Raw genomic sequence first — 25,099 nt, 5'->3', positions numbered from 1 at the left:
CCAAAAAAAACATTTTAAGATAAATAGATAGAAAAATAAGCACAAGGATTTGGAAAATGAGAGAGAAAATTGGAAATAAAGAATTAGTAGAGTCAGTTTTGCTGAAATAAAAGTATGAGAAAATTGAAAATTAGGAAGTAGAAGAGTCATATCTCTGAAAAAGAAGTATGGATGGCAAAAGCGTAAAAAAGTGAGGAAAGAAGAGTGAATTTAAAAACCGTTCGCAAACCCAGAATAAATCCCCCCACTCACATGTCTACTCTACTCCAACCTCTCACTCTCCTCTGCCCCCAAAATATAAAACTTTATTTCTTTTCTTTTTTTTTGCTCTTCTTCTCTTTCCTTTCCTCTGTATGATTGTAGAAACAGGGGAAATAGTATTCAACAAGATTTCTACAGAGAAGAGGCAAAAATTTTGAAACGAGGAATGTGAGAAGGTTGTTGCTTTTTTTTTTTTTTTTTTGGGGGGGGTGTGTGTGTGATTGATTCTGTGCATTTGTTTGGAAATGGGTGTTGCATGAGAAACCCTGCTGTAGTTCATCTTCAACTTTGATTCTATTAATGGCAGGCACAGCCATGGCCGCGGAGCCGACTCAAGAGGTACTTTCTTGGCTCAAAACCCTACCGTTAGCTCCTGAATATCACCCGACTTTAGCAGAGTTTCAAGATCCAATTTCATATATTTTCAAGATCGAAAAAGAGGCTTCTAAGTTTGGAATCTGTAAAATTGTACCCCCTGTTCCTCCTTCACCGAAGAAAACTGTAATTGTCAATTTCAATAAGTCGCTTGCAGCTCGTGCTGCCCCCTGTTCTGACTCGACTAATTCTAAGTCTCCGCCTACATTCACTACTCGACAACAGCAGATCGGGTTTTGTCCGAGGAAAACACGACCGGTTCAGAAATCAGTGTGGCAGAGTGGTGAGTATTATACATTTCAGCAATTTGAGGCTAAGGCGAAGAACTTTGAGAAAAGTTATTTGAAGAAATGTACGAGGAAAGGAGGGCTTTCGCCTTTGGAAATCGAAACGCTCTATTGGAGGGCAACTTTAGACAAGCCCTTTTCCGTGGAATATGCAAACGATATGCCTGGTTCAGCTTTTGTGCCAGTAAGTGCTAAAATGTTTAGGGAGGCAGGGGAAGGAACAACGCTTGGGGAAACGGCGTGGAACATGAGGGGTGTGTCTAGGGCGAAAGGGTCTCTGTTGAAGTTTATGAAGGAAGAGATTCCTGGAGTTACTTCGCCAATGGTGTATGTTGCCATGATGTTCAGTTGGTTTGCTTGGCATGTGGAAGACCATGACTTGCATAGTTTGAATTATCTGCATATGGGGGCGGGAAAGACATGGTATGGGGTACCTAGAGATGCTGCTGTGGCTTTTGAGGAGGTTGTAAGGGTTCAGGGATACGGAGGAGAAATTAATCCACTTGGTGAGTTGATGGCTTCACTGAAGTAGGAAACTACCAATCGCAATTTCCCTCATCTTATAGTTTTTATGGTTACAAGAAGAAAATTAGTTCTGAATGTCATTGCACACTCATCCTAATTAACTTCACTCCTAAACTTCATCCGGATCAGTTGTCGTCTACTACTCATGTTCAGTTATATTCTTGGAAGCAATGTTATAGTTGCATTTGTTAAGTTGGATTGATGTAACTGAGTGTGTATTCTTGAGCAGATAGCATTGTTATAGACATGCTATTGAATGGGATACTCCTCTGATCATTATCCCTTGCATAACAATAAGGTGTATGTATATTCTGTAGGCATTTGACTGTTCAAGGGAAAATTGACCCCTGTTACTTTGTCAGACCAATCACATTGTGATAGGTTCTGTAATTAACTTTAATTTTTTTAAGGTTCTCTTTTTACCCATCGAACTGTTTGCTCAGTTCCTTGTCCCCGTCCATCAATGCTTCTTGTGCATTTTATTTTTCCCCTTTTGCGTCTACATTGGTGTTTTTCTTCCCAGATTTATGTTCAACTATCTTTTTTGTTGAAAGTTCTGTTCTATATCTATTGTTTGTGACAATGATGGTTCCCCCCATGTGGAACTTGTAGTTAAGTTTTGATCATAAGAGTGCTTCAGAAAGTGGATCATTCTTAGCTTTTTCCACTTTGTTCATATGTGTGTCATATATAAGTAGTACAATCGCCCCCCTGTAGAGTGACTTCAATTTTTATTTGGTCTCAGAATGAACATCAGTTTTGGATTTTTTTTCATAATCAATTATTTTTCCTTTTCTCATCCAGTAACTTTTGCTGTTCTTGGTGAGAAGACTACTGTGATGTCACCTGAAGTTCTAGTTAGCGCTGGAGTTCCATGTTGCAGGTAACCCGCATTATGTTAACCTTTCTACTTCCTTGATTTAGGTATTGTGTTTCTCTAGGGTAGTTCCATGGGGAGTTGACATAATCAAAACTTTATACTCACTGCTTTAATTGATTTGCACCAGGTTAGTACAAAATGCAGGTGAATTTGTTGTCACTTTTCCTCGAGCTTATCATACAGGTTTCAGCCATGGTGAGGTCTCTACCGTAGTTTCATGATGCATGTGATTGTTCTTTGTCGTGCATTTTATATTTTGTGATTGTTCTTTGTCATTCATTTTATATTTTTTGTTTGTTCTTTTGTATAAAATTGTGCATGTTTTTTCTTGTTTATATTGAACTTTAAATCACAATTATATCTGTTTCATGTATTATATGTATTTGGTACTTTCCTCTAGGATTTAACTGTGGGGAGGCAGCCAATATTGCAACTCCGGAATGGTTAAACGTTGCTAAAGATGCTGCAATTCGTAGAGCTTCAATCAATTATCCTCCAATGGTCTCTCATTATCAGTTGCTATATGATCTTGCTTTAAGTTCCAGGTTTGTTTTGCCTTTTACTTTAACATCCATTTCACCCAAATGGTTCCTCTCCTTTTTAGCCACTACCTTTGTTCTTTTATCTTCTTCGAATTAATTTCAAGTTTGGTGAAATCTGTAGTACGTGCTGTGCTAAATTTTCTTATGATTGCTGCATCAACTATATGTTTCTTGTATATGCTATTTTTAAGGTTTAAACTCATTTCATTTGGAAAATTATTGCAAGAAAATATTGTTCTGTTTGCTAAGGATAACAGTTGTTACAAATCTTTCTAGCATTATTAATATTAGTCTTTTGGATTTTTTATCCCTCCTAGTATATGGCTTTCTCGCTCACTTGTTCTAATATGTCTTATGTTTTAACATACAGAGCTCCTCTGTGCTCTGGTGCGGAACCAAGAAGTTCACGACTAAAAGATAAAAGGAGGAGTGAAGGAGACACAGTTATAAAAGAGTTATTTGTACAGAATATTGTAGAGAATAACAGCCTGCTGGATAATCTTGGGGGAGGAGCTTCAGTTGTACTTCTTCCCCCAGGTTCTTTAGAATCTATTTATTCGAGACTGCGTGTTGGATCCCACTTGAGGTCAAAACCTAGATTTCCTACTGGTGTTTGCAGTTCTAAGGAAGAAACCAAATCTCCTCAAAGTTTTGATTATGATAATCTCGCACTAGAAAATAGCCCGGGAATTAATCGAGTGAAAGGTTTCTATTCGGCGAATGGGCCATATTCGACTCTATCTGAAAGAAGCACGGACAATTTATGTGCTTCAAGTTCAAGGCCTTTGAATGCCAACAATGAACGAGGTGGTAATGTTCAAAGCAATGGATTATCAGATCAAAGACTGTTTTCTTGTGTCACATGTGGTATTTTAAGTTTTGCCTGTGTAGCCATCATCCAACCCAGAGAACAAGCTGCTAGGTACCTTATGTCAGCTGACTGTAGCTTCTTCAATGATTGGGTTGTTGGTTCCGGGATAGCCAGTGAAGGGATTTCTACTAAAGATCGGCATCCAGTTAGCTCTCAGCAGATTAGTAATAGTGGTAGGTTTTATAACTTATGAATATCGTAGTTGCTAGCATTTTTTAATTAATAATTTTGTTGAGGTTCCATTCTCTCTTAGAACGCTCATTTTACTAACAATGCAGGAAAAAGAGATAAGTGTGTCTCTGATGGATTGTATGACATCCCAGTCCTGGCTGTCAATCGACAGCTTCAGTTAGCAGGCAAAAGTTATGAAGCAGATTTAAATACTGAAAAACGAAATGAGACTTCTGCCCTTGGCATGCTTGCATTGACTTACGGACATTCTTCTGATTCTGAGGACGACAATGCTGAAGCAGATGCTGTTTTAAATGTGGATGATGCTAAACTAATGATTTGTTCTTCAGAAGAACAATATCAGTTTGAAAATTCTGGCCTTACTTCTAGTGAATATAGCAAGAACACTGCAATTTTGAATCACGACCCCTCGTCATTTGGTGTTAACTCTGCAGATCATATGCAATTTCAAGTCAACGACTATGAAGAATTTCGACGAGCTGATTCCAAAGACTCGTTCAATTGTTCTTCTGAGTCTGAAATGGATGGCATAGGTTCAACCAAGAAAAATGGTTTGTCAACTAGATATCAAGATTCTCATGTGAATGGCAGATCTTCCTTAGACGCTGATACTGAAAAACCAGTGTTTGACAAGTCCACTGAAACAGTCGAGACTGAGAATATGCCATTTGCTCCAGATATCGATGAAGACTCCTCTAGATTGCATGTATTTTGTCTAGAGCATGCAAAAGAAGTGGAACAACAACTTCGACCAATTGGAGGAGTGCACATTCTTTTACTTTGTCATCCAGGTGCAATGTTTCGTCATTTACTGTTCCACCGCACAAAATAATAATAATTATTGAGACTATGTCTCCTTTTTACCACTAGGCCAACCAATGGTTTTTTCGATGCAGTATTTGAAATATAGTTTTGGGTTTTGTGGTTGCGGACAAACATGGAAGATTTTCTAAACGGGGTCAATTATCTTAGGTTAGTTTGGACTGGTGTTAAGTTCTTACGTGGAGCACAATGTCAAACCACTAATTAATGTCAGTTTGATTAGTGTTATGTGGAGGCTTCTGTGTAAAGATCTTGGTGACTCCATGTTTGTTGTTCTTGTTAGATGGTCATTTCTTGGTTTTTCTGTTAGAACTCTTCATGCTTTTTACCTTTTTGTGTTTTTCCGAAGTTGAACAGTCACCAAGTTGTACTTGTCTTGGGGCCATCTAGAGTTAAGACACAATTGGTAATGATACAACTTTGAACCACACACCCTCAATATTTTCGTTTATACATCTATTTTCATTACAATATTATTTCATTCTTATTCAACTATATCGGTATGTTTATTGTTAAATACACATGATCACTGTTAATAGAATATGTTTTGGATTTACTCTTAATTACTGTTTGTTAGTTTCTTCTGACTATTATGCCAAACTTGAAAATTTTGCTGCATCTAACATTGCCTGCTTCATGAAAAATTTGTTAGACTATCCGAAGATGGAGGCAGAAGCAAAACTGGTGGCACAAGAATTAAGTATGAGCCATCTGTGGACTGATACGATATTCAGAGATGCCACCCAAGATGAAGAAAAGAGGATTCAGTTAGCTTTAGATTGCGAGGAAGCAATTCCGGGTAATGGAGATTGGGCTGTAAAATTGGGAATAAATCTCTTTTATAGTGCCAACCTTAGTCACTCTCCTCTATATAGTAAGCAGATGCCATACAACTCTGTTATTTATAATGCATTTGGCCGTAGTACTTCTGCCAACTCTTCTGGTAAGCCAAAAGTCTATCAAAGGAGGACTGGAAAGTTGAAAAGAGTAGTTGCAGGGAAATGGTGTGGGAAAGTCTGGATGTCCAATCAAGTCCATCCTTTGCTGGCGAAGAGAGATCCTCAAGAAGAAGATGTAGACATCTTTCCTTCTTGGACAATGTCAGATGAGAAGGTTGATAGGAAATCAGCAAATATCCAGAAAATTGAGACTGTTAAGGTAAATAGAAAGTCTGCTGGCAAGAGAAAAATGAATTATGGGCGTGGAACAACTAAGAAAGCCAAACTTGTAGAGTCAGAGGACATGGTTTCAGATGCTTCAGTTGAAGATTGTATCCATCGGCATCATAGTATTCTACGGAACAAGCAATGCAAATTTGTTGAGAGCAATGATCCAATGTCGGATGATTCTGTGGAGGATGATTCTTCTAGAAAACATGGAGTTCCCGTCAGCAAGGGAACGCCATATTTTGTTACAGATGATACCGGTTCAGATGATTCTCTTGGAGATCGTCATACTCCGCACAGAGGGTTCTCTGGATTCAAGCTGCCCAGATGGGGTGAGATAGAACCTTCAGTTTCTGATGATTCCTTAGAGCACTATTCTTCTCAGCATCGTGGGAAAAATATTAAAAGCAGGACAGAAAAATACATTGAGAGACAAGATACACTTTCAGATGAGTGTCTGGAGAGTGGCTCTCTTAAGCAATATAGAAGAATTCCGAAAAGCAAACAAACCAAAGTTTTTAAAAAGAATGCCATTTCACACGATATACGAGATGATAGTTTTCTTTGGCATCATCAAAGGCCCTCCAGAATCAAGAAGGCCAAATTTATTGAGAGTGAAGATGCAGTTTCAGAGCACTCACTAGAAAACAATTCTCATCAGCATAGAAGTATGCCTCAAATAAAACCAGCCAAGCACACTGCGTGGGAAGATGCATTTTCAGATGGTCCAGATGAAGATGATAATTCTCTTCTGCATCATCGGAATGTTAGAAGTAACATGCAATTCAGAGAAATTACATCAGACGATCAGCTTGATGATAGTGCTAATCAATGCAGTAGGAGGGTACTCCGGAGGAAGCCGGTTAAGACAGAGACAATTTCGCAAATGAAACAAGAGATCCTGCGACCTGCAAAGCGAGGAGCCTCTCAGACTTTGAAAGAAGAATTTGCTCAATCTTTAAAACGTGGAGGCCGCCATTCATTAAAATTAGAGACCCCTCAGCCAAAAATACAGCATGCCACAAATCGACGTGGTAAGCAAACTAAGAGGAATGGAAAATCGACTGATTTAGAATCAGAAGAAGATCAACTAGGTGGACCTAGTACACGTCTTAGAAAAAGAACTCCAAAACCTACTCAACTTTCAGAAGCAAAAGTGAAAGATAAAAAACCAGTTGCCAAGAAAAAGATGAAAACTGGTTCATCTTTGAAGACTCCAGCAGGCCATAGAGATTCAAAAGCAAGGGATGAGGAATCAGAATATCTTTGTGACATCGAGGGTTGCAATATGAGTTTTGGTACAAAACAAGAACTTGCCTTACACAAACGAAATATCTGTCCTGTCAAGGGGTGTGTGAAGAAGTTTTTCTCACATAAGTACCTTGTGCAGCACCGTCGAGTCCACATGGACGACCGTCCCCTCAAATGTCCATGGAAGGGCTGCAAGATGACTTTCAAATGGGCATGGGCACGAACAGAACATATTCGTGTCCATACAGGTGCTCGACCTTATGTTTGCGCTGAACCTGGATGTGGTCAGACATTCAGATTTGTTTCGGATTTCAGTCGTCACAAGCGGAAGACTGGACATTCGACAAAGAAAGGTAGAGGTTAATATTGCGGCGGATGAAATATGTTTAACTTGGATAGTTATTCTGTTGGTTTATTGACAGATTTAGGATTTTAGATATAGGGATAGGTTTAGAACATCCCTGTAATTATTATCATTCAGAGTAACAATTAATTCTGTTGTGCTGTCTGTTTTCATTGGTGCTATTTATTTTATGTAACCTGAGCAATTGCTTGGATCTTCAAACATTCTTCGCCAATGAAGTCAGATGCTAATCCTGATCTTGGTTGGGGGTTGGACCTTACCCCTTCTGGGAACTTTGTGCAGCTTTCTTTTCCTTCCATTGATGATGCAATGATTTACTTTTACAATTGAAATACTGGTGCTATATTTGGTGGCACATCCTTTTGTTTATGATATTTGTACATTAAACATTTTAGAAATCTACTTTGACCTACTCTGGAAGTTTTCTCATCCAATCATATTGATATTGACCACTTGAGTATGTTCATACTACTGGAAAATATAGAACTCTCTCATTTTCACTAGTTGAATTTTTTTCGTATGATGGTCGGAGGAGTCCTTTCTTTCACTTTCAATGGCTCTCTCTTTCATATTAAATCTCTTTTTTTTTAGTTTGCTACAAAGTTCTTTTCTAGTATAAATGGAACATGAAAACTTTTACTTCCGAATTTGAAAATACATCATTTAACCCATTAACTTTAGGTAAGAAAGAATATTGTGGTTGATTTTTTTAACATCAAAAGCTCTAATTTGAGAGCTTCAGCTGGCAGGGAAATTGAATGCAAGAATGTGTCATTAGGAGACAAATTTTGCATCTGAATCTGGACTTTCTCTCTTCCTTTTCATGCCTTATTTTGAGGTTGTTTTTAGCAATTAAAACACTCAGCTTTAATTATGTTACCAATTTCAGTTTAAATGCACTGTGATTCACACAGCATTTCTCGTGGAACCCCAAAAGTCATCTTTTTCTAATGGTTAATCCATTTCAAATTTTATATAATTAATAAAAATCACAAGTGGGAAGGTATTCAAAAGAACTTTCTTTATATTAATATTGAAAAAAAAAACTAAAAGTTCAATATTCTTTGTTCTCTTCTCTTATCAAAGGGACTTTCCTTATTCTTTTTTTTTTTTTTTTTGTAATAAAGTTAAAACCTTTACACATATTTATGTCATTTTTACTGAGATTCATAGAACCTTGGGATGGAAACTCTCTTTAATGGCTTCATAATTTAATTTAAAAATTCTCCTCATTTTTTTTGGTAAAAAAAATAAAATCTAATCCAACCCAATTCACTTTCCTATCCAATAATGTCAAAGAACCCCACGAATTTTCTAGAAGAGAAGAATAAAAAAAGAATGGAAATTTTGAAAATGTGTTTAGAGAGAGAAAGAAGCACAAACGTACGCAGTGCAGAAAGTAACCTTTTTTTTGTGCAAACTTTTCTTGTTTTTAGTTCTCACTAGCAATTAGCGTCAACCCAATTGCTATTTGCTACAAAAGTTTTTATTTTTTCACTACACCCATTTCTCCATGTACTTTATTTTCTGTAGCTAGGGTTTTTTTGGGTTCAAATGTGAAGCAAAATGGAACCTTCTGAAGCTGTTTCTGTCCCTAATCACTGTGAAGCACCGCCTTCTGGGTTTCAATCTTCACAGCTTCATAGTTCTGTTCATGATCCTCCACCATTTGATGCACAGCATGTAACCACGGATGATCGCATCCATGCAGAACTTCAGAAATTGGATTTGAAGGATGAGAAAGAGGAACCCGTGAAAGATTTTGATGATGGTGGAGAATGGGAAGTTGAGAAGAATCCTTACGAAGATGAAGGAAATGATACGAAGAAGATCGATGAAAATGATCGAGATAGAAGCGTTAGAAATGATGATGATGATGGTTATGATGATGTCGATGAGGAGGTTGATGCCGGCGACGGCGACGGCGACGGCGGTGAGGTGGAAAGGAAAGGGGATTGGAGAGGCAAAAGCAATCAGTACCCAGTACGGCCTGAGGCTGAGGATTGTGCGTTTTACCTTAAGACCGGGACTTGCAAGTTCGGGTCATTTTGCAAATTCAATCACCCTGTTCGAAAGAAAAACCAGGTGTGCTTTTGGAGATCCCATTCACTCGAAGAAGCAAATACCTCTGTTTAATTGTTTATATTTGTTTGTTGATCATAAAATCTTCCATTCTCCAGTATTATCTTCAACTGTTAAGTTATTGTGATTTATGCATGTACAGTTTTTATACTCCTACATCAATCGTCTATGCAAATGGGGTGCCAAATAGCCTTAATTATTTTTCCTGAGAAGAAACTATTCATTTCTGTCAAGAGAACTGGTCTGCTGGATTGCAGTACATTTCTGCATTAACTTCGTCCAGTTGTTTTGATTAAAAAGAAATAAAAAATCATTGAAATACTTAGAAGTGCAAATGAGGAGGGCCATCTTCAACCTACCGGAGATTGCAAAGACAACTCCAGTTGGTCTTGTGTTTTAAGCTTGTGCTGCATTGAACCTATAAAATCAGCTGGAGTGATCATAATATTTCTCTTTTTATCTTAAATTTGAGGAAGTAGTCTTCATTCAGGCATCGTTACAAATGGTAGTAATGTGTATCAACCTGCTTAGTTTTGTTCCAGCTGAGACTTCCCTGTTTTCAGTGTGTTGCCATCCGTCTCTTTCTTGTTCTACCGGTAAGAAGATGGATTGGAAATGCTATCTTATGATATTTCGAGTGCTCGTTGAAGAATTGATATTTTGGCTTTCTGTTGTTTTTCTGGAGGACTACACTAAAGCAAAATTGCTTAAATATACTTATCTACTAGATAAGAATTAAATTAAAATTTGCCGAGGGCCTGAGGCTAAGATGGTGCAAAGTCTAGGCCCGTTTATTATTTACTCATATACTTTATCCATCCAGTTCGAAAGATTGAGGAAATATCTCAAGGGCTCTTGACTTTTGTGTGTGTTCTAATAGCTTTTTTTATGCATGTGAAACTATTGATTATTTGGTTGCAAGTTAGTTATGGCCCTTCTTCCCAGCTCCTTCTTTCGTGTTATTTCTCACTCATTCAGTGATTTTTCAGTTCTATTTCTTGTTTTAGATAATTTGGACTTTTTTCATTGTTAATCTGTCTATTTATTTTTTAATGACATTTTTCTTGATGGGTTTTGTTTTGTTTGATTTGAAAGGTTGTTTCTGAGAAATTGAAATATGATGATGATTCAGCTGGGACAGCAAACAAAACAGAATGCAAGGTTTCCATTGTGGTTATGATTTCACGAAAGTTATTTCAAGTATTTTACTACAGTTATATGGTTTGATGCATTCCCCAGTTATTAACCTTTTCTTATATTCCTTTATAACGGAGGTTTGCTTGGATTACTTTGATTTCCCATGTTTATATGACTGTTTAATCGATTCCACTTGGGAAGTTTTTCTTCTAGATTTCTTTTCTGGTGGTGCCGTAAGGTCAAACCTTTAAGATGATGTTTTCAAACAGTTAAACTTTGCACTCTATTGCATACAGACTTATGTGGTTCTTGACATTGCTTTTTAGTCAATTGCTGAACAGGAATTTTCTTCTGATATGAATTTTTGAGGTTTGGTTTTTAACATTTTCAATTCCAACGGAAGCTTTCTATGATCTTTTTATGAAACATAGGTAGTCATTATGTTGAAATGATGCACTTGAACGGAGTTTTCTTATTCTTGAATTCTCTTTTATACTATAAAATAGTGAAATATTTATATTCTTTTGTGATGTGCCTGATTTACTGATATCAGTTAACTGTTACACCTTATGAGCCATTTGCAGTTTTACTTGAGGACTGGGGGTTGTAAATTTGGAAATGCTTGTAGATATAACCACACGAGATCAAGAGCGTTAACAAGCCCAATTCTAGAGCTTAACTTCCTTGGTCTGCCAATCCGACCAGTTAAGTTTGTTCTTTATTGTTGTTTGATGGTGAACCTTTTCCAAATTTGAAGTGTAGCTTACCAATTGTCTTGAAGTCGCCCATCTTTCATCTCTAGCTTCATTGACTGCATCTCTTACCTCATTTGTTAATGAATTTAATGATTTTTTAATTGGCAGGATGAAAAAGAATGTCCCTATTACATGCGCACAGGATCCTGCAAATATGGAGCTAACTGCAAGTTTAATCATCCTGATCCTACAACTGTTGCTGGATCTGAATCTCTTTCAGGATATAACAATGGAGTTCCCCTACAAGGTGCATCACAATCACAGATCACATCATGGACTTCACCAAGAGTACTTAATGAAGCCACAACATTTGTACCTGCTATGATTTCACCATCTCAAGATTCAGAATGGAATGGGTACCAGGTACTATATTGCTTTCATCTCAGATTCTTGGGTTTAAAGTGTTTTGATTCGGTATCACTAAACATGTTTCAGTACAACTAATTTTTTGAGTACCAAAAGAAGTTGAAAATCCTGTGACTGCAAAAATAAGATCAGATTGTATCTAGGATGTTAGATTTTTCTTTTTGTGGAAAAGGATACAAAATTATTCATTAAGATGTTGTTTGTCGACTAAGAGACTGAATAGAAATACAAGATAGAAACAAAAGGGACTTGGAACATCAACAAGACTTAAAAGGAAAAAGAAGGAAACTGCCTATTGCAAAAAATCATTTTGAATGGTGTGAGCTTTGTTGGATTTATTTTCTAGTTATACCTATTTATTATGCATCCTGTTTTTCCCTCTTTACTTTCACCTTATCTGCATCATCTTGGCATTTACTACAATATCTTAAATTCTTAATCTCTTTTAATGCAAATAAGATCTATGTAAGATCTTGTTGGACTTGTGCCATGCTTTCTAGAATAATTTGGTTTAGTTTCTGGTACTCTTGGCTGACTCCCTTCATATGGTATGTTTAATGTTAAGGCTCCCATATATCCATCAGAAATCAGCGTGCTTCCACCTCCACCATATGTCGTGAACAATATAGCACCTGAGGCGGATCTCTATTCTTCTCATCAACAGGTAGACGAATATCCTGAACGACCTGGTCAACCCGAATGCAGTTACTTTCTAAAGACGGGGGATTGTAAATTTAAATCTCTTTGCAAATATCACCATCCGAAGAATCGGAACCCTAAGTTACCGACTTGCACTCTCAATGATAAAGGCCTGCCCTTGAGACCTGTAAGCTTGTCCTAACTTCCTAGTTGTTTGTGAAAGACTTTTCTGTAGAGAACTTCTTTGGTCTCCGTGTCCAAGGGACCTAAACAAAACATGTTTATAATAGAAAAATTCATTATACTCAAATTTAATAAATTCCTTTAGAAGAAATTGTAAATTATTTTACATTGCATTTGTGAATTTTGTGGTCTATTTATTTGCACGCTTTGTACATTCCTCATTTTTCTTCTCTTCCCTTGATTTGCTTTACATATATTTTCTCAACTTTTGTGTGGTATTCAGGATCAGAACGTGTGCACATATTATAGTCGCTATGGCATCTGCAAATTCGGGCCATCGTGCAAGTTTGACCATCCTTTTCTTCCAACTTCTTCAACTGTGGGCGAGCTTGAACAGCAACCTCACTACGGCAACTTCAGCGCTGCAGAAGGGGCTGAAATGGCCGGAGGAGCGAGCGGAAACAGTGCCACAGTCGAGCAGTCTGCATAAGAAGTTTGTGCAGCGAGGACTCCTAGATATAGGGTTTTTCATGGAGCATTTGTTTGGGATGAGGATATATTCAACTCGTTTTCTTCGGGTTGAGCTGCCATAAGCTTTTCAAAAGATGGCACTTATTTTCTATAATTTACGTTGAACAAAGGAAAAATGTAAATTATACTTGAATTTCTCTCATGTATTGACTAATACACACAGTGGCTAGAATCTTGTAGCTTTTAAGATACAATCTTATCTGGGGATTTCGTGATCAACTTGTGAGTGTCATGTCACCTGGCTATACACTGCACAGATGTAATGATGCTTTTGCTTTTAGACTATTTGAACCAAAGTATCTCTTTTCTTTCTTTACATTTGCAGCTTTACTTGGACAGGGTCGATTCAATTTTACTTGAACAGGGTCTATTCTATAAGCTGGATGTCAAGAAAAAGGTTTAACATTTTGAAGAATGATAGAGATAAGGAACACCATGAAATTGAAACGAGATTTTGACAATTTGCCCTTTTCCATCCTGTATTACATTATATATAAGCTGAGTACCATGTGCTCTAAATTATGATAGCGTGAAAGTGGAAAGGGAAAAAAGAAAGGTATGAGTCAATATGTTGAGGCTTCAAAATTTTACGAACTTTCACAATAGATGAGACAAATTCAAGATCCGGAAACCACTGTGGCTTCAACCACAGCAAAACCACCTCTTCTGCGTCCAAATACCAAAAAATATATTAGATTTAAGATATATGTAGAACAAATTGGTTAAGTCTTCTATTAAACAGACCTTCGGCGGAGGATACTGAGGGTAACTCTCATTGTTGAAGACGGGTTCATTTCTTTCTTTAGGAACCATATTGGCAGCATTTCCAGTGGTCTTCTTCTCATTCCTAGCCTTGTTAAATATGACAGTAAATCCTTCTGCAGATGCAGGATTATTTACATCCCATTCACCAAACTTTGGCAATGGACGACCCCTGTCCTGCTGTAATAACACAAATGATATCTACACGAGTCTTTCTTTATTGAGTATTCTACTAACATCATACAAAAATGTTAAAAGTGATATCTGCAACTTGCAAGTATAAGCCTTCAGATGAAGGAAAAGCCACAATTACTTGTTAACAACATTGCAACTCCATAGAACTCTTGTACTTGTTGATAGAAGGATCGAGAAAAGGAGGCACAGGAATTATTAAGTCAGGTATGGCACATGGATGGATAAAAGTGCTTTTTCACTCTTTAATCAGCAAATAAGCGACACGGCCAATCTCCCTTGTCTAAATCAGTATTCTTCAATACCCATCAGAAAACCAAACTTTCATTTTAGAAAAGTGAAACACAAGCAAGATTATATAAAGACAAGCCCAAAATGTTTTGACTGCCATAAGGATGAGAGATTCGATACAAAACCGTCTTGGTCACTAACACATCTAAATATCAATTGAGCTATGTACACTTTGATCATAAGTACAAATAAAATATGTACTATAGTACAAAAGAAAGAGTTCAATGGACAGAACTAAGAGGTACATTAATTATACAGAGGTCCAAAGAAACAGACAGAAGAGAGGCATTAAATCTAGCTGAAGATAAAACACTCCCAAGGTAGCCCATTAGTTCTAAAAATTCTCCTATTCCTCGTCACTATTCAAGAAAACCTCCCCATTGTCTTCTTGAATACTAGAGCTATAAATGTTGCCCCTGGTCCAGTCTACACCCAACGTATCCTATGAATGTGATAATACGCTAATCATGGCAAGCTATAAATATGATTCTATATTTTCATTCATGGATTCTTAAACTTCCCTGCCCGTAGCTTGTTAGAAATACAAATGGAACAAGATGAAATTTCTACAATTTTGTTCTCCAACACGTCATACAACGTAATAACAGTGAGGAGAAAACCAACCACAGATAACCATGGCGATTATATATTGCATTCTAGAGCACTATTAACTCCAAATTAGGAACCAAAATCTCCCTTCTTCATCTCAGCTAATATCGTCATCATTAATTAAACAATATCAACCTTTGTTGATAACCAAATTCTACGACTACGATCATATACCCCGATCAACAATTCATTATGATCATTCAAATTCCCACTATCGCATTTTGATTAGGGAAATTAAATAGCACGAACAGTTGAGCTTCTCCAAGTAAATAAAAACAGAGAAATGGTGTAGAAATTTTACCGATGCCATGATTGCAGGACGAAAGGGCCGTGGATCGGAGAGGAGAAGACCAAAAACGGAAAGAAACAAAAGAGAGTGCGAGCAATACAGGATGGAAAAGGACAAATTTTTCAACAACACACGATAATTTCTTATGAGAGCGACAGTTGAGATTGTGACGACAAGGAAGATAACGTAGGTCGCACGTCGCTGATTATTTCTATGAACCATTTCTTATAAATATAAATTGGTTTCATTAAAAAAAATTAATTTTCTACTAAGTTTCTATCATATTTAACTGTCACATATTTAAAACTAAGGTTAAAAGTTAAAATTTTAATTTTAAGAAAGATTGAGAGGAGAGAAGTGTTTTATTAACGGTTGCAAAATTTTTATTAAAAATACTCATCTAGAACTTTTGCATTTGCCAAATATAATCACTAACTCTTAAAAGTTACAATTTTCTTGAAGAAAGGTTGTTGTAAAAAATATTAAAAGGTTCATTCTCCAAAGACTTTTACGTTAGGAACAAAGATTACGTAATATTATAATAACAATCTCGTTTAGCTTAAAAAAAATTGACATTATTTTAAAATTTTATTTATTATAGTGTTTATTATTTTATATTTATCTTTTTTTATTAATTGCTATCGTTTTTAACTTCTCATTCTCAAACTAAAATAATTTAAAAAAAAAACACAAACTATTATAATTTAAAACACCACGTTAGAATCCAAAGTATTATAGTTGGACGACGCAGATGAAAAAGGACTAAAAACAAACCAATGTAGACTAAAAAATAATGGCCGAACCTAAAGTCCGACATTTGAGTGAACCGGGGATCACAAATCTCCTATTTCTTCCGGTCTCTCTGTCTTTTCCTTCGCCCATCCGTTCCCGCTCTTCCCAAATTGCAACCATCTCCATCTCCTTCTCTTTGTCTCTCTCTTTCTTGTTCCGCTCCATTTCTGTGCGACTTCAAAGGTACAAAAATTCCCTAATTTTTACTGCTTCTTTCTCGGGATTTGTTTGTTCCATACATCATTTGTTGATGAATTTTCTGGGGTTTCTTCTCTTTCACTCCATTGTTATCTTTTCACTTTGAATTTTGAGCACACAATTTCGCGGTTCTAAGTGTTTAAAAATTTTCCCAAATTCGGCCTCTTTTTAGGTTCAACAATTTCTTTTACAACCCTTCAATTGGAGCTGGGTCTGGGAGCTTCTTTCATAGGGCATGGCGTATCCAAAATCTGCTAATGCAGAACGGGAGGTAATGCAAGTTAATAATGTTCAGAGGAAACCAAGGATTTTACTTGCTGCCAGTGGAAGTGTAGCTTCGATTAAATTTGGGAATCTCTATCATTCTTTTGCTGAATGGGCAGACGTTAGAGCAGTGGCTACTAGGGCCTCTTTACACTTCATCGATCGAGCATCTCTTCCTAAAGATGCTGTTCTTTACACCGATGAGGATGAGTGGACTGGTTGGAACAAAATTGGAGACAGTGTTCTTCATATTGAGCTTCGCCGGTGGGCCGATATCATGGTTATTGCCCCTTTATCTGCAAACACGCTCGGCAAGGTACAGTATTTTGACCAATGTTTAATTTTGATCTCATTCTTCAATATATTCCAAGATGGGGATGAATGTTACTCACACTTAGCACACAAAATATGGAATGTGGCTTCTCCCCAAGATTCGGTTGGTCCAGAAGTCTATCATCTTTGTGGTTATCTGAATTGGTTTATGGTTTGATTCTTTGTTTTGTCAGTTCCATCTTGGTTTAAGATGTGTTGATGTCCAGCCTGTTTGTGTACATTTTTTAATGCTGCTTAGTAATTGTTATTATGTGTATAGATACGCATCCATCTATATTGGATTTGGCTCACGTGATCCATTATGACTGGTACCATATGTCTTTAGGAATTATTTTGCTGCTTTTCATGAAGCTTCTCCAGCTCAAGGCTCTAATCACTGAAGAATGTAGAGTCCTTCAAATATTTTGCTCAATGGATTGTATTCCTATCATTTGTTGCTTGCCTATTGCTTTATGTGTTTGTTAGATGATATAATATTAAATTTACTTTCAACCACCGACTCATGTTTTTGGGTTAGTTGGTGATTTGAGATGTATTAGATCAACTAGTTCAAAATTGGCATTTGAGATGGTATTAGCCCAACTAGGTCAAAACTTATGTATTCAAACTTCTGCAGTGTTATATACTCTCCAATTAATATTGATATAATAATAAATTCTCTTGTCTACATATTATACATTATACTTGTTGAGTCCGGAACCCTTTTTTTCTTATTTTGTTCTGTAGCTTTTCACGGTAGCTTCTTTCTGGATTTATAAATACTTTTAGTGACATAGCCTTGCGACCTTAAAAGAAATTCCTCTTGAACTTGATCCTATCACTTGCATTTTTTTGTCCAGATTGCTGGTGGATTATGCGACAATCTATTAACTTGTGTTGTGCGAGCATGGGACTATAACAAGCCACTCTTTGTTGCGCCTGCAATGAATACCTTTATGTGGACCAACCCTTTCACTGAGCGGCATCTCATTGCAATCGATGAGCTTGGGATAACTCTTATACCACCTGTTACGAAGAGGCTGGCTTGTGGGGACTATGGCAATGGTGCAATGGCTGAACCTTCCTTAATCTTCTCTACTGTGAGACTCTTCTATGAGTCACGAATGCAACAAAGTGCCAAAAATGGTGAGTAGTTAGAACATGAAGACTTTGTCATGAGGAGATGGAAAGGGAAGTAGATTTCCGCTTAGTTAACAATTAAAAGTTGTAGCTGCTGCTCGCTAATCCTGTATAAAATTCCTTGTTTACCCCTTTGTGTCGAACCCTCTTGTGCATTATGTAGAGGCACTACAAGCCTTGGAACCTTACTTTAAGGATACTTCTTAGCTTATGAATCGATCGATTTTATATTTGTTCTATTTTTGGTATAGGAAACAAAACACTTTATTTAGGATACAAAATGCAAAATGTCTACCTGACATATCTCAATGGTAATTTACATACCCCAAGTAGAGGTTTAAAACTTTATAATCCATGTTTGTTTTACTCAAAAATTAAAATAATGTAGTTTCAGTCTACACTCAAATAGAGATGATATATAATTGATGAAAGGTACAAAACTCCTCTAAAACCTCGTCAACTACATATTTGTTGATAAAAAAACAAATTAGCATTAACAATTTGGGTCAATAAGAATCACCTTTAGAGTTAATAACTCAGTATATAACAATATTTTTTATAATTACAAATATATCAAAATATATTAATGATGTATTATAAAGTTGATAAACTCTTATAAGTGATATGTTCTATCATTAAGACTTTGAGAGTTGAACTTATGTTTTGTCATATTTACAATTTTTTTTTATATTGTATCATATTTACTAATACTTTGAACTTCATTGCTAAATTTGCAAATGTCCCGTTGAGGTGAGGATTGAATTATCAACTCTAGAGATGATAAGTAATGTCATTTTCATTAAATTTCACGTAGATAGCGTTGATGTGCATTGAGGTGAATAAATAGAACACAGAAAAATCAGGTGAGTGTTGTTAATTTCTCCGTGAACCTCCATGTTCCTGTTTGAAATGAATTAAATAAGGTGACTATCCAGGAAGAGATAGAGTGGCTGCATTAAAATCGGCAACCAGAAAGGAATGCTAGTAGTTGAAACATTTAAGGATGTTAACCAAAATGTGTAGCCATAATTTCATGGTCAAGGGGTTTTTCACGGTGCCTTTCTGTTATATTATCAAGAAAGTTCTTGAAGTAGGAACATAAAGACAAATGTTGGTGATAAATCGTCCTTATTGAATGCTTCAACTAAATTTTCTTCATCTACTTTGCATCTAGACTCCAAAGTTAAGGCTCTTATATGAGAATGGAAAAACTCTTATTTATTTGGTCTTTATAGATTTAACAATATCTTCGCATTAATAACAAAGGAAAATGGAATGGTTTGGTTGTCTAATGTTAGTACTATATAAACAACAGAGAACATACACAAAGTAAGAGCTGAGTTAAGCAAAAGAAACTTGAAATGATGGTGGCTTTAACATATTGCAGTGCCATCTTTATTCTGTTGTTTGCTTTTGCTTCAGCTTCTCCAACTGCAATCGAGACACATCCACGTCTTTTCAATAAGATCTACGCCTTTGGAGACTCATTCACGGACACTGGCAATACAAGGTCTGCTTCAGGGCCAGCTGGATTTGGCCATGTATCGGATCCTCCTTATGGCAGTACCTTCTTTCACCACCCGACCAACCGATATTCAGATGGACGACTGGTGATTGACTTTGTAGCCCAATCACTGTCCTTACCTTTATTGCCACCTTACAAATATTTGAAGGGAAATGACTCCTTTCATGGGGTGAACTTTGCTGTTGCAGGATCCACAGCTATAAACCATGAATTCTATGTCAGAAACAACCTTAGCATTGACAATACTCCTCAATCTATCCAAACTCAGCTCCTTTGGTTCAACAAGTTCTTGGAAACTCAAGGATGTAGAGGGGAAGAGACAAAGGCACAGTGCAAAGCTGCATTTGATGATGCTTTGTTTTGGGTTGGTGAAATTGGAGTCAATGATTATGCTTATAGTTTTGGATCTCCTATCTCTGCTGATACCATCCGAAAGCTTGCTGTCGCCAGCGTTACTGGAGTTTTACAGGTAGATGACTAGATCTCCATGGAGTTTTTTAGTAAAAGAAATATTTCATTGATAAATGATAAATGAAATCAGGAGAACCTCAAATACTAAAAGTGATCGAAAGAGAGCGTCAATTGCGAACTAAAAAAGGAAATCTATATCCGAGAGGGTGCTATGTTTTGGACCAAGAAAAAGTAGTAGACAAAACCAATTCCATAAAATTATAATGGCCTCCTCTGAGTTGTTTGTTAAGCTGTAAAATACCAGATACTTATGTTGAAGCTTAAAATGAGATGTTGAGAAAAGTATGAATTGATCACTTTTCTTTTGACAACCCCATTCTTTGCTTTTGATTTGTTTTTCCAGTCTTTGCTGAAGAAAGGTGCAAAGTATATGGTTGTGCAAGGTTTACCACCAAGTGGATGTCTGGCATTATCAATGTCTCTAGCTTCTGTGGACGACAGAGATGATATCGGCTGCGTGAGGAGCCTAAACAACCAAACCTATGTTCACAGTATGGCTCTCCAAGCTTCATTGCAATCTTTAAGGAGGCAGTTTCCTGAAGCTGTCATCATATATGCTGATTACTGGAATGCATATCGAACAGTTATTAAGAATCCCAGCAAATACGGTTTCAGGGAGCGCTTCAAAGCCTGCTGCGGTGTGGGTGAACCGTACAACTTTGAGTTATTTACTGTCTGTGGAATGTCTTCTGTCAGTTCCTGCAAAACCCCATCTGAGTACATTAACTGGGATGGAGTTCACCTCACTGAAGCTATGTATAAAGTAGTTCATGACATGTTAATTGAAGGTGGATTTACCCATCCTCCTTTCAGTTACTTATTGGACATGAAACGCCACAAGGGATAAGCTGTTGAGGGATTCAGTTTGATGGTTTTGTTTACTCTTATCCTTGAGATAAATAGAATTTTAATTTTTCTATGTGCCTATCAATAGAATTTTCACATTCACATTGTTATAACATAAAATTCCTTCATTTACAATATACAAGATAGTAACTTAAAACAAAAAAAAAAAAGGAAAACCCTTTCTATTAATTTAAAAAGAGGAAAACCTGTCAAAGATGTTAACCGAATTTTTTTTAGAAATCAAACATATAAAGTTCCTAGACTCATTTCAATGCTCCAACACTCAATCTTGTTTTACGGTATAAGTAGGTAATACTTGGTCGTTGTATCCATCTCCATATATTCTCTTACATCACATAAAGAAAAAAATATTTAAAAAGAAAAATTGTCACGTGACAACTTGTGATTAAAACAACCAAATATTTTTCTTATACTCTGTTTGTTTGCAGCTATAAATTAAGCTATAAATTAAACTATGCATCACGGCAAACAGTCGGTAAGAAGAGTTTAATAGTTAAAACTACTGTGTTTATTTAAGTCGATGGTAAAAGAAAACAACCAAAGTGTCGGAAATTAATTAGAGAAAAGTAGATGGTTTGAGGGACCAACTTCTCACCAAATAACCACCCAGAACAGTCATTCATTTAATGCGTAGGTCAGGTTAGAATCAACAGAGGAAAAAAAAATTGTTCTGATTTTTAATAAGTGCTTCTAGAAGAAAGTTCCTTCATCACTCCCACCATTGGACTTTTCCCCAAGAGAAGAGAGCAAGTAAACAGATCGTAGAACTTTGATTCAACTATTCTAGTGGCTTTTCTGTTTAATGTAATTCTGAATGGAAGATCAGAAGTCAAAGCTTAAGTACTATTGTATTATGTTAAAAAAGAACCTCATATACAAACTGCATTACTGCAAAGGAACTCGTGAAACATTCCACATGACAAACATAACGACGGTCGATATCAGGAAAAAAAAAGAAAAAACCAACCCTCCATATTTGTGGACAATTAGCAAAGTCCTCCAATGTACATTATTCTAATCGTTTGGTTTGTTACAACAAGTGTTCATAGTACATTAAGAATAAAACATCAGGAGTATCCTCAGGTAGGTTGTTTATAAAAAGATAGAAGCGTAACATGTCTTCTTTGATAACAGTACAGGTGTCGATCACATCGTTACCACATGTGAGAACCCACAGATCCCCTGAGGCTACTCTCTTCAAACTTCCTCGGCAGAACGGGCAAGATTCTGACTTCGATTTCCTGTAATAGATGAGGGAAAGGAGCTTAAAGTTTTTTTTTTTTTTTCTTTTTCTAATAGTACATTCAGCCATTAAGAATCTACAGAGTCAAAGATATGGATATAAGAGTAAAGCTTTCAATAGTAATACCAATCATGGTAACAATTTGTGCACATGGCATGGCAACAATTTGGCAAGACAATTTTGGTACGCGACTCGAAACAGATCCCACATTCATCTTCTCTTTCTATTTCCAAATCTAAAAATTCCCTCTTGTGTTCTAATCTCTTTGAGATCGCCATTCCCTTGTGGAGATCTTCAATGCTCTCTACCTGTGATGCATAATCACAAAGCCTTTGTAGGGATGGTAATATAACAGCTGCATTCATGTTAAAGAGTATTAATATCATTTTAAACTGTGAAGTAAAGAAGAACTGAAGTTCTGGTCAGTTTAGCCGTTTAATAAAAAAGCACATTTTTAACCGTTCGCCACAACTCTTTTCCAGAAGAGAACTGTACATGAAGATGATTGTTTTCAACTGATGTATGAATAGTGGCAGAGAACAAAAGCAAATTTTAATCTTTTGCTTGACATATCACAACCTTCAGAAAACTTTAAAACAACAACGATATATAGAGGAGCAAGAGAGATAGATCACATACAGTAGAATTCGCTTATAGTTGCCTTCCTTCCGTATGATGAGATATCTGGCCTTCCATGAAAGTCCACCTGTGGATTAACACGAATCATCAAACTTCATTATTCGTCTCTCTTCTATTACCTTTTTTTCATTTTTTTTTCTTATTCTTGTTAAATCATTGATGAACCTAAAATACTTGTCGGATTATGGCAAATTTAATTAAACCAAATACTCTAACACCCTGTTACTTGTAAGTTTGAAACTTATTAGAGGAGTAAATGACATAAAAGGGTTTAAGCAGGTGGATTATGGTAAATTTAAATTATATCAAATACTTTTAGTATTTTTAGTCAATTTGATCACCTTGTACAGAACTATGTGGAATAGGTTGAAGTAGCTCAATGATAGAAAGGAACATGAGCAATCCACCCATTGAAGCAAGTAAAGAATAACTGGTGTCAAATGATTACAAACTAATTTCATCCGGAAGGATGAATCATCCTTAACTCTTGGAAATGAAGCTGCACTGCATCATAATAATGATATTTCAATATAAGATAATTTCTTCATTCCCATATTTAAACTACCATTTTTAGTCGATAGAGCACAACATATTTACAAATAAACTTCAGAACTTATTATTATGACAGCAAATGCGACTATACTAGAACAATTGAGAAACTGAAGGAAGCAACTATTGACTTTTGTCTTTGATTAGCTTTTTTATAATTACGTTATCTCGACTACTTGCATTATGCACATAGCCCATCTAACTAACTCCGGAGAGGCTTCACCTACTCCAAAGTCGTCTGTGGGGATCATAATTTATTGAGATTTTAAGATGGAAATAACTCAAAATTTGAAGGGTACCCTCAAAAAGTTTTGAAACGATTTTTTGGTCTTCTTTTTTGAGCAATAAAATTTCATACAGATACAAATAACTTTCTTTAAAGCATCATCAAAAGTATAGAGAATCTTAGCACCCTTTCTCCTCTTAAAAAGCACAAACCCACCAAGTATGGAACCAAAACCAGAACGCCATAAAGGCAAACCTTGGTAACTCTAATCAGTCGCATTTTCACTAACTTCAAAGGACATGAACAAACAATTCACACCAATAACTTATAAAATAAATTTTCAACATGTGAAATTTTGCAATGGGTTACAAAATCCCACAACAGAAGATGCTATAAACAAGTTTCAGAAAGAGCCCAAAAGACATGGCATCGACCAATCAACCATAAAGAACTCAGAAGAGAAAAATGTATAAAAAAAATTCAGATAAAGAGAAGCTCACAAAGCATTGGCATGGCGAATATCAGCTTCAAGAAACTCAAGGAAATCATTGTAAGAATGGCCAGAAAAAAGCCTCTGATAACAATCCAACATCCTCTCTGTTTGAAATTGTTGTTGTCAATGCAATGCCAAAGCGCCACACGGATGAATATGATCAAATAGAAGAAGACTATGAATATTGTTTCCTTCTGTATCCCACAGTCCATAGAGAGGCCTTTTCTGGGAGAAATGGTCTATTATTTAACTATAAGAGAACCAGACTGAGTCTTCTCTTCTGTCTTTCTTTGAAAAATCAAACCTCTAACTTACAGACTGTGAAGAAATGATTCTGTCTATCCAAATTCATCCTATACAAAAAACCCATTAATCAATTCCTTTGAAATTTTCAAAATTTCCTTGTTGGGTTGCTTCAGATTTTGTTGGTTGAGGGATTAAATGAACACCTAACTTGAATAAGTTTCTTTCATTTCATGAATAAAGAAAGGTTTTGTTTGTCCTTTTCGTAGACAAATCGGACAAATCATGGCCCCTTCGTTTGAAAACATTAACCACTAAATCGCCTCGAATTAGAAAGCAAAAGACGAAGTTAATTGGCTTGTAATAAAGGGAAAGGGAAAAGTTTGAAATACAAAAACCTGCCATCTCCATCTTCAGTATTAACGGATTAACATTGAACGTTCGTGCCAACAACTTCAACGGAATGGACAACAGCAAAAGGGTGAAACACCAAAAATAAAAATAAATATATAACAATAATAAATAAATAAAATTTGTTTCTATTGTTTGTTAGTTTAGGTTGTTTGATCCAATAAGTGAAGTTGTAAACTTTGGAATTTGCAAAATTCGAGACTTGTAGAGTTCTAAAGGTAGGAGGTTAATTATGTACCAAATTGATGTATTTGGGATCAAAACTTGTTTCACCAAACAAGGAGTTAATTCACGGCTTCAACTACTTCAGTCAAGTATCCTAATGCTATTTGTGAGTTTTATATGTAGATAGAA

General features: G+C 36.2%; 6 protein-coding genes across 10 annotated transcripts; 4 read left to right on the top strand and 2 right to left on the bottom strand.

Moving 5' to 3' along the window:
- The first annotated feature begins 255 nt into the window (after positions 1-255).
- On the top strand, positions 256-7,868 carry LOC103484077 (lysine-specific demethylase REF6). The gene is made up of 7 exons (XM_008441008.3): positions 256-1,429; positions 2,253-2,331; positions 2,456-2,523; positions 2,729-2,873; positions 3,241-3,914; positions 4,020-4,724; positions 5,408-7,868. The coding sequence occupies exons 1-7, from the start codon at positions 562-564 to the stop codon at positions 7,534-7,536; spliced, it is 4,668 nt and encodes a 1,555-aa protein (XP_008439230.1). The 5' UTR covers positions 256-561; the 3' UTR covers positions 7,537-7,868.
- Positions 7,869-8,872: 1,004 nt separating this feature from the next.
- Positions 8,873-13,545, top strand: LOC103484086 (zinc finger CCCH domain-containing protein 43). 2 transcript variants are annotated; one of them, XM_008441021.3, is made up of 6 exons: positions 8,873-9,621; positions 10,714-10,779; positions 11,340-11,459; positions 11,619-11,873; positions 12,442-12,702; positions 12,982-13,545. In XM_008441021.3, exons 1-6 carry the CDS (start codon positions 9,103-9,105, stop codon positions 13,186-13,188), a joined length of 1,428 nt encoding a protein of 475 aa, XP_008439243.1. In that variant the 5' UTR covers positions 8,873-9,102; the 3' UTR covers positions 13,189-13,545. The 2 variants fall into 2 exon arrangements, with proteins under 2 accessions (XP_008439243.1, XP_050936097.1); XM_051080140.1 differs by lacking the exon at positions 10,714-10,779 and having other exon boundaries at positions 8,883-9,621.
- Positions 13,546-13,667: 122 nt separating this feature from the next.
- On the bottom strand, positions 13,668-15,554 carry LOC103484092 (protein NOI4). Of its 2 annotated transcripts, none has more exons than XM_008441043.3 (3): positions 15,385-15,554; positions 13,974-14,168; positions 13,668-13,895 (listed from the first exon to the last, which is right to left on the bottom strand). In XM_008441043.3, exons 1-3 carry the CDS (start codon positions 15,391-15,393, stop codon positions 13,872-13,874), a joined length of 228 nt encoding a protein of 75 aa, XP_008439265.1. In that variant the 5' UTR covers positions 15,394-15,554; the 3' UTR covers positions 13,668-13,871. The 2 variants fall into 2 exon arrangements, with proteins under 2 accessions (XP_008439265.1, XP_008439256.1); XM_008441034.3 differs by having other exon boundaries at positions 13,974-14,171; positions 15,385-15,543.
- Positions 15,555-16,163: 609 nt separating this feature from the next.
- Positions 16,164-18,317, top strand: LOC103484104 (probable phosphopantothenoylcysteine decarboxylase). The gene is made up of 3 exons (XM_008441052.2): positions 16,164-16,347; positions 16,535-16,942; positions 17,799-18,317. Exons 2-3 carry the CDS (start codon positions 16,598-16,600, stop codon positions 18,090-18,092), a joined length of 639 nt encoding a protein of 212 aa, XP_008439274.1. The 5' UTR covers positions 16,164-16,347; positions 16,535-16,597; the 3' UTR covers positions 18,093-18,317.
- Positions 18,318-19,307: 990 nt separating this feature from the next.
- On the top strand, positions 19,308-20,993 carry LOC103484109 (GDSL esterase/lipase At3g48460). Its single transcript, XM_008441062.3, has 2 exons — positions 19,308-20,072; positions 20,418-20,993. Exons 1-2 carry the CDS (start codon positions 19,440-19,442, stop codon positions 20,919-20,921), a joined length of 1,137 nt encoding a protein of 378 aa, XP_008439284.1. The 5' UTR covers positions 19,308-19,439; the 3' UTR covers positions 20,922-20,993.
- A 773-nt stretch (positions 20,994-21,766) lies between these two features.
- On the bottom strand, positions 21,767-24,833 carry LOC103484120 (E3 ubiquitin-protein ligase AIRP2-like). 3 transcript variants are annotated; one of them, XM_051080137.1, is made up of 6 exons: positions 24,733-24,833; positions 24,099-24,444; positions 23,165-23,322; positions 22,824-22,890; positions 22,311-22,539; positions 21,767-22,182 (listed from the first exon to the last, which is right to left on the bottom strand). In XM_051080137.1, exons 2-6 carry the CDS (start codon positions 24,301-24,303, stop codon positions 21,972-21,974), a joined length of 870 nt encoding a protein of 289 aa, XP_050936094.1. In that variant the 5' UTR covers positions 24,304-24,444; positions 24,733-24,833; the 3' UTR covers positions 21,767-21,971. The 3 variants fall into 3 exon arrangements, with proteins under 3 accessions (XP_050936094.1, XP_050936096.1, XP_050936095.1); XM_051080139.1 differs by having other exon boundaries at positions 23,165-23,327; positions 24,099-24,195; positions 24,733-24,812; XM_051080138.1 differs by lacking the exon at positions 24,733-24,833 and having other exon boundaries at positions 24,099-24,706.
- Between the last annotated feature and the right edge of the window lie 266 nt (positions 24,834-25,099).

Source organism: Cucumis melo, chromosome 12, assembly GCF_025177605.1.
Source record: "Cucumis melo cultivar AY chromosome 12, USDA_Cmelo_AY_1.0, whole genome shotgun sequence".
In the NCBI taxonomy this organism is placed as follows: Eukaryota; Viridiplantae; Streptophyta; class Magnoliopsida; order Cucurbitales; family Cucurbitaceae; genus Cucumis; species Cucumis melo.
This window is presented reverse-complemented; position numbering and strand designations above follow the sequence as displayed.

Coding starts and splice junctions, on each gene's coding strand:
- LOC103484077 (XM_008441008.3), top strand. CDS start 562: ATGGCAGGCACAGCCATGGCCGCGGAGCCGACTCAAGAGGTACTTTCT. Junction 2,874..3,240: donor GATCTTGCTTTAAGTTCCAG/GTTTGTTTTGCC, acceptor TTTAACATACAG/AGCTCCTCTGTGCTCTGGTG. Junction 3,915..4,019: donor TCAGCAGATTAGTAATAGTG/GTAGGTTTTATA, acceptor CTAACAATGCAG/GAAAAAGAGATAAGTGTGTC.
- LOC103484086 (XM_008441021.3), top strand. CDS start 9,103: ATGGAACCTTCTGAAGCTGTTTCTGTCCCTAATCACTGTGAAGCACCG. Junction 9,622..10,713: donor CTGTTCGAAAGAAAAACCAG/GTGTGCTTTTGG, acceptor TTGATTTGAAAG/GTTGTTTCTGAGAAATTGAA. Junction 10,780..11,339: donor CAAACAAAACAGAATGCAAG/GTTTCCATTGTG, acceptor AGCCATTTGCAG/TTTTACTTGAGGACTGGGGG.
- LOC103484092 (XM_008441034.3), bottom strand. Junction 13,896..13,973: donor CTCAGTATCCTCCGCCGAAG/GTCTGTTTAATA, acceptor ATTTGGACGCAG/AAGAGGTGGTTTTGCTGTGG.
- LOC103484104 (XM_008441052.2), top strand. CDS start 16,598: ATGGCGTATCCAAAATCTGCTAATGCAGAACGGGAGGTAATGCAAGTT. Junction 16,943..17,798: donor CTGCAAACACGCTCGGCAAG/GTACAGTATTTT, acceptor TTTTTTGTCCAG/ATTGCTGGTGGATTATGCGA.
- LOC103484109 (XM_008441062.3), top strand. CDS start 19,440: ATGATGGTGGCTTTAACATATTGCAGTGCCATCTTTATTCTGTTGTTT. Junction 20,073..20,417: donor GCGTTACTGGAGTTTTACAG/GTAGATGACTAG, acceptor TTGTTTTTCCAG/TCTTTGCTGAAGAAAGGTGC.
- LOC103484120 (XM_051080137.1), bottom strand. CDS start 24,303: ATGGACTGTGGGATACAGAAGGAAACAATATTCATAGTCTTCTTCTAT. Junction 23,323..24,098: donor ATTCGCCATGCCAATGCTTT/GTGAGCTTCTCT, acceptor GATGCAGTGCAG/CTTCATTTCCAAGAGTTAAG. Junction 22,540..22,823: donor AACTATAAGCGAATTCTACT/GTATGTGATCTA, acceptor ACATGAATGCAG/CTGTTATATTACCATCCCTA.